This window comes from Trichoplusia ni, chromosome 8 (assembly GCF_003590095.1).
Source record: "Trichoplusia ni isolate ovarian cell line Hi5 chromosome 8, tn1, whole genome shotgun sequence".
NCBI lineage: Eukaryota > Metazoa > Arthropoda > Insecta > Lepidoptera > Noctuidae > Trichoplusia > Trichoplusia ni.
In genome coordinates this window covers 13,070,368-13,078,201 of record NC_039485.1, presented here as the reverse complement: position 1 = coordinate 13,078,201, position 7,834 = coordinate 13,070,368, and the positions used below count along the sequence as shown (strand labels likewise).

General features: G+C 33.4%; 1 protein-coding gene across 1 annotated transcript; it reads right to left on the bottom strand.

The window, feature by feature from the left end:
• Positions 1-6,146: 6,146 nt before the first annotated feature.
• Positions 6,147-7,088, bottom strand: LOC113496978. Its single transcript, XM_026876396.1, has 2 exons — positions 6,582-7,088; positions 6,147-6,254 (listed from the first exon to the last, which is right to left on the bottom strand). The coding sequence occupies exons 1-2, from the start codon at positions 6,837-6,839 to the stop codon at positions 6,183-6,185; spliced, it is 330 nt and encodes a 109-aa protein (XP_026732197.1). The 5' UTR covers positions 6,840-7,088; the 3' UTR covers positions 6,147-6,182.
• Between the last annotated feature and the right edge of the window lie 746 nt (positions 7,089-7,834).

Below are 7,834 nucleotides of genomic sequence, written 5' to 3'. Positions count from 1 at the left end.
TTAATTTTCTACTGATAACCTCATACTATTCTTCAAACGAAGATTTTTCCTTACACCACCTATATACTCTTATAGCAAAGTGTAAGTGACACACACAGTCACACACCTCAAACAAACATAACTCGGTGACTTTCCATTTGGTCCGCGTCACAACACTCACAACTCATAAGGCACACGCTACGTTTCAATTAAGCAAGGCTGGCGAACTGCAGTCAACCAAGGAGTACCGATGGCTTTATTAACTTCGTGTTTCTATTTTCAATCTTACCAGGAAAACAAGAAAATATACTCAATTGGGTTTGGTATTTTAAAAAGGTATATGTCCTTTTTTACAAGTAAATATTAGGTAAATAAAAATACATAGCATACCAGTGGTATATTTGATCTCCTAATCTTTATTGTTGATTTACATATTTTTTTAGTCGCGGTTCAGTTTTAAACTGAGTTCTAGACGAAAATACAAATTAACATTGTTCACCTTTTTTTTAGTACATAAACCTATGACGTAGTCATTCTTAATAAAATAAGAAGTTATAGAATTGCACCCACATGGGGTGACTTTACTAACAAGCTTCGAACAAAGTTAAGTTTAAAACAATGTGGTACATTTAAAAAGCATAAGTGAAAACCTCAAAAATTTACTGAAAATGCTTTACGTACAAGTGATAGCTTGAGAAGGTACCTTGAGTTTACACGTAATAGAAAACAGCGATGAAAAACTCCATCGATAACACAAACATTTTCACGTTAAAGGTATCTGAACGAGATACCCTTAACAACGTTCAAATACTTATCTAAAACATCAACATGGCAAAGCTACCTCATCTCGCAAAGTATAAACGAACGTACTAAAAACAAACTAACTGTCTAAAGGAAATGACGCGAGCGATACAATTTTAATAAAAACGCGTAAAGTAATGGCGTTTCAATTTGATTATCGCCTACTAGCACGTAATACAACTACGTCTTTATTGAGTTCAATTTTGTGAAGCGTAGCTCCGTTGGTTCACTTAATTTGTTCGGAAATAGTTTAATCAAGCGTTGCGTTGGATTTGCCGTAATTAAAGAAGGAGACATCGGGCCTTAACCCGTATATTGCTTCCTCAGATTAGCACCGAGCTTCCAGTTAATTTCCTGTTTTCAATTCCGGAGTGTTTCTATCTTAAAACATCCTTCAACGTGTCGCTACTATTGCTACAACTATTTCTAAAGCTTTCCATAAAGCAGTTTTGATATGAACGATACACTTTATTACCCATATTTTTGCGGGCATATTTAATTATGTAGAGATTAAAACATGGGTCAGCGCACTGTATACTCGCTTAAAATATTAAATGAAATTCTGGTCATAATTAATGTTAAACGCATAAATTATATGAATATTTACTGCATGTAAGTGAACCTCAACTTTTGCAGTTCAACGCTTTGATAACAAAGGAGAAAGTTTTGAAGCCCTTACGTGCTCCAGACTTTATGAAGCTTTCACTTGATGAAAAATGTAGCTCTTACAAGAGAAGGCGCGCATAAGTATAGATTGGCTTATAAACTATTATAATACGTTAATGAAGGTTCCTATTGGTTGTTGACAATATAATATTTTATTTGTATAGCATGTCTGCTGGCAATCGAATTGAAGTAATAAAAACGAAATCTAGAGAGCTATTTTGAATACTTAAACTTAAAGCAAAACGTTTCAGATTCAAAAAGAATAATTCTCAAGAATATATGGCGATATATATACTACGTACGTCACGAAACAGCAAGAAAACATTACGTACTTTACAGAACAATATCTTCTTTAGCACTATTCAGAAACATAACACTACAATGGCACTATTGTTACCAGCTGTGTCTAGGAACTGCTTCAGCCCCTTTATAGTCGTTCAATTATTTGCAAATAATTGTGGCTGCCACAATATGTATTTGATTAATGTAATTACTATTCGAAACTGTTGAATTCTTGTTTACGGATACAATCTTACGAAAACCTGCTGAAGACGGCGAGGGTTGTTAATTACATTTAAATGACAACTCTATGCGTATAACCCTTAAGTATAATTTGATATGAAACCTTTAAGTCACCCTGTTTTGTATTCAATTATTTGTCGGTAGTTATCTAATTGTGACCGATATCTAACAATACGAAAATTATGTAAAGATCTTCATAACTTTATCGTTGTTATGAAGAACATCCTGTGTCTATTATTAAACTTGGTTTATTTAGTACGGACCACGTGACTAGTACATTTGGTCGTAAAGTTTATGTAACAAAACAGGAGCTATTTATCATGCCCCGCAAGTTGTTAAAGTCAAACAAAGGGTTGCAAGACTACACCAACAACTGGTCAGTATGCCTTAGGGATGTCGAGTACCATGTAATATCTGAGACGTAAGTCAGATACTAGAAGATATTTTCAGAAAAGTCTTTATTAAGGTTCCTTTTCCAAAAGGTAAAAACGGCACCCTATTACTAAGCCGGTACTCAGTCTGTCAGTAATTTACTCATGAACTTTATTAGCTAGACAGTCGAAGTAATCACGAATGATATAAAAAATAAACAATAAAAAAGGTATCGTAAAAAAAAAATATTGTTAGGTTTTCATAAAAAGCTTTCCGAAAGCAAACTTAACATAATTTATTTCAAGTTAACTAAAACAGAACATTTTGTAATCGATGTTACACTTTATACAATGTTTTTGAAAAGATAATGATTTGACCTTAAAATTTTACGTTAACCTTAAACTCGAGCAAACATTATAAAAACATTTATCTACTATTATATAAACATGGCGTGATATATGAAGGTTGGACTGAATTATAAATACGATTTACATAATGTATTTTCATCTACACGCCAAGTAAAGTGAATAATTTAAACTGGAGGTATTGAAAACGGGTCTCAGCATTCAGAGCATCAATTTGAGAAGGTATTCATGTAATGGCCTTATGGTTTATCTTTGACCGCGTAGCTTACACTAAAACTGTTCAAACAAGCTGCCTAACCATAGACTTACACATTGATGAACATCCTTTCAAATTGATATCTTCGAATTACTTGATCTCTGAATAATTGATTGACTAATCCTAGTTGAATTCAAAGTGTTCGCTATTTTGTGTGTCATATTTTGGATATTAACTCCGTCTTGTCAGTGTGTCGTAGGTTAACGTTTTTTTATTAATATGTTTCAGATGTTTATGATAAGTTATTTCAATTGATATCGCTTTACCAAAAAACTGATAGTATATTTCGTTCTTAATTTCTTATTATATAAGAATAAAACCATATTGGTCCAAGGATAGTTGCTTTAACTTTTCTAAAGGAAGTGAAGAGTTCGATTCCAAGCCAGGAAAAATGTTTGAGTTATGAGCACGATTATTTGTTCTGTGTCTGGATGTAATTTCTAGTTAGGTTCTATAAATAGGTATGTATTTAGAAATAAGTATATAAGTATGGTTCTCAATTGTCTTGTACTCATAATATAAGCTTGGCTTAGTTTAAGACTAGATATCGTTCTCAAAGTTGTGACATATGGTACGTGGTTTATGCTTTTCTACGTTTGAACAAAAATAAAATACTTGCTACACAAAAAGGTAATTTCAAACATCTGTTTTAAAATGTTTCCTCACGGTATCAGTACCGGAGTTGCCTCGCTTACCTTTAATTTATTTGGCAGTTAACGTGGTAGGTGTGTACTTTGCTAACCAAGTTTGCATAGCGCGCCGTCAAACCACTTGACGTCAAGTCAGTCTACTGCACTAGGGCTGCGTCAAGAATAGGATGACGTCACGAAAAATTGTGTGGCGTTCGCCAATAAATATATTTTTGACGTATTCCATGTGTGTAAATACTTCTCAAGATAGACTTATAGGTAGAGTGCTCATCTGTTTGGTGATATTTTTTTCTTACAAATTTTGAATATTTTGACACAATATTTTCGTATTCATTTAATATTCTAATTTACTTTCTCCTGCCTTCATTCTAAATTAATTTGAGACGTCGTTTAATGTTTTTTCTTTCCTACATTCTATCAGCTGATATCTCTACATTCATTTTCTTCTTGCCTGTATCATCTCTCATACAAGCCATATTTATCGTCTTCAATTTCTTTCTTCAGTCTTCAGTCATGCACATTCCAGTCCGATATTGTGTAAGGGAAAACTCTTACATAAAACATCATCTTACAAGATAAAGACAAGTATAACTCAAGTAGGTAACCTTCAAATTTCACTGCAAACAACTTGGGAACAGAAATGACAACTCGAGTTTCCGTAGTGGAAGGCTCAATTGCAGAAGTTTTCTGTATGTGGTGAAACTTATTTGTAACAAACACTCAGACTTGATACACTTAGAGAAATGTTTCGTCGTTTAAACTTATCTGTGTTATATTTTTAGGGCATTTATTTAAACAAAATATTATTGATGTTTTTTATCGATATACCGTATCGTATTCTTCACTTATTTGTACACAAACAGTATAAAGTCAACTTGTACAAACTCAGAACAAGGAAAATATTGTACGTGTGAATATTTCTCTAAATTGACTGAAATTCGATTATTCGATGCAAAAATGTGATCCTTACTAGTGGCACTTGCGGCTAATAAAACACAAGTGAAAAGAAAGCAGAGCACTTATTTGCCTGGCAAGAACCCTTTTATCTGAATATAAAAATAAAATAATTATTCCTAAAATATGAAGTGTAATAAAAACGCATTATATTTAGAGTGCTATCGCACTCTAAATATAATACACTTTGCACTAAATTGAACAAAATATTTGTTCAAGCGAATAATATTCTTGCTGAATGAGTTTACGCCGTACACTTTGAACGGAACGAACCCTGACTAGGAAACAGGGATAATAAAAAGTTCCCATTCGCCACAGTTGACACTAGCCTAATTTACATATAATTAAAAGATTTTAGCTTTGTTTTACCGCGTCGTCAATATTCAATATATAAACATTTCTTTTTAAATTTATTTGATCATTTGAAACGGTAACGTCATAAAAGTGCAAAAATGTTGAGAGTCCCTGTCTGAGAATTAAGGGCTTTGTATAAAAGGCAAAGATTTAGGGGATCTTTGTAAGTAGCTTCCTCAGAATCTCTTACTTACCAACTTAAGGTTGGATTTGACCTCACTGAAAGGAAATTTTATTGAATGCATTACTACTTTTAAAATATTTTAGAATTGTTGTATTTATACTCTATGTCATATTTATTTTATACTCAACGGCTTCACACGCTCCGATATTTATATAAATAAAATGTTCTAGCAAAATGTTGTCGAAAAGAAGATTTTAAAAGAGGTTTACATAATAATTATACTTGGTAACTAAACACCATTAAAAGTAAAAAGCAAATTTTTACCAAAATAATATTACAAAGGTGTGTCGATGAGTAAACCGAGAAGTGGGTTAGGTTACTGTCATCATTAGTGACTCAAGTAATGTCATTAACTCTAAATAAACTGGCGTAAGTTAATGTATTAAAACTTTTACTAATAATAAACGTACTTGTAAGAGGCGGGTTACTTCATAATTTTAATATTACAGCATTAAATAAGAACTCGACATTTGAAATTATAATACTCAACAATTTTATAGTTTGGAGTTCTTAAAATTAGTAACTGTATAACACAATTCGTAAAAATATAACCTCTAATTTTGAAAATGTTTTTAAAGTTCGAATCTAAGTCAATGGAAAGCGCCTACTTTTTAAAAAGAAGAGTGTTTGTTTTAAAAAAAAAAATCGATAGTTATCAGTTTTTGTATTATATGCACCTTTGTAGACCGTTCGTGTAACGGACTTACCCTACTGGAGAGGCAATAGACAGTGACACGACAATATCACGAATGATTAACGCAAATAATACACAAATACTTTAAATTATCAAAGATATATTTAGTACCAAAATTATTGAAGACATTTTAATAGCTACGATTGCATTTTGGTTTACAATGAACTGTTATTACAGCACTTATTTTTTATATACACGTTCAAGCATGAAGGAACAATCAATGAAAAAATTGCAAGATTTTCATTATATCCTTTCGTAGTAGCTTACGTAAAGATTCGTTACATTTATACAAAAAAAACACACACACATTAATCTTAAAATTGCACTTAATATTAAAATTATTATTGCTATTATATATTTTACTAATATTTAATTAAATTTTCTGTCATCTTTCAGGAGCTATGATTTCGTCGTTGACGTGCGGTCCGCGGCATTTTTCACACACCACAATGAAATTCTGAAATAATAAAAATAAATAATTTAGACAATCACAATCATACAGATTCAATCCAGACAATTAAAACAAACAAGTGATTGTTTCGTATCATTTTTATAAATTTATCCGTTCGACGAATTGAAAAAGCTGCGATAATATGTAGAACGATGTGTTTTGGGGCTGTGATCAATTGGTCCCTTGCCAACAAGTGGAGCGCAAAAAAAACTATAAAACGCTTCTGTTAATAATTCATACTAAAGGTATTTGTTGGGGCGTCTGAAACATGTTTCGTGTGTAACACCAACATTAACTAAGCATAAAATATTTAAAAGGAAAATTAATGCTTACAAGATTGTATTGCAATCGCAGCAAGTCCATAGCCTTATGGTAGTTATGTTCCGACTTCGGACTGTGCTTCTCCATGACTTCCACGGTCCTTTGAGCCAGAGCTTCCAGTTCGAGGAGCCCCTTCGGTTCGGTGTGCTCGACCTTCCCTCGACGGCCGAGGCGGGCGCCCCAGTTGTGGTGGCTGCGAGGACCTCGGACACTGCCGCGCTCCCCCACTGCCCTCGCAGGCTGATCATTAGGTTCCGTCAACTTCACCATCGCAACTTTCAAATTATAATGATAAACCAAAACACAAGACAACTCCTTTTAAACCCACTCAAGTAATAAGTACCGATTATTAAGTATATAACTACCTAATTAGTTAACTTCATGGGAAAACTAATTAACTAATCATCAATGTAGTAATGTTTGAAAAATATTTTGCATTTCAAAACAAATATCTGTGTTTACGCCACGACATGGAATGACCGAATGTGGTGATTGTCTTTAAAAATATTTAAAACACCACGTGATGATAAAGGAGTTCGTTAACAATAGGAATCCAGGCTGATCTTTTATTGTAAAATTTTTGCCGACAATAGGCTGTTGTGTACTTACCCCCACCTATTAGTCCAGGTAGTATTCCTCTGTCATTTGCTGTGAGTGATAACTGTGATTAGGCGTGTCCAGTAAGTGGTTCAAAATGGTAAAGTTGCCAGAGAATGAGTCGTACGTGCCTCTGCCGTCTGGGGAGATGTGGGAGGTGCACCAGAGGAACCGCAGCCTGTTCGCGAATGAAGGTCCCTCCAGACTGATCGAGCTGGAGGAGTTTGCGGACCTAGCTGCGAGATACATGACCACTCTGTCCAATGATCCGAATGTTCGCCAGATCGCTATGAATCGTCTGCGGCAGCTTTTTAACCTGGTAAGCTTAGATATCACTCTCTTTTATGAAATTTTGAAAGTTTCAAGAAATCAAAACGTTTCTTACAATTATGCATGATATAAAATTAAAGTTGGACGAAATTAAAGATACAGCAACTGTTATGGATGATGTCAATAGCTAGTTTTAAATATTGATAACGTATTTAATACATAATTCTAACGTTCTCCGTGGCAACACAAGAAGATTATAGTATACTTTATTATTCCCCAAAACTAGATAAAATAATTCTTCACAAATCAGTTCTATTTGCCATTCTTTCATTCAGTTCCTTAATTGGAAAGAACTTGGCAGCTTAATATATTGACAGTGTCAATCAATCTTGTTTGCT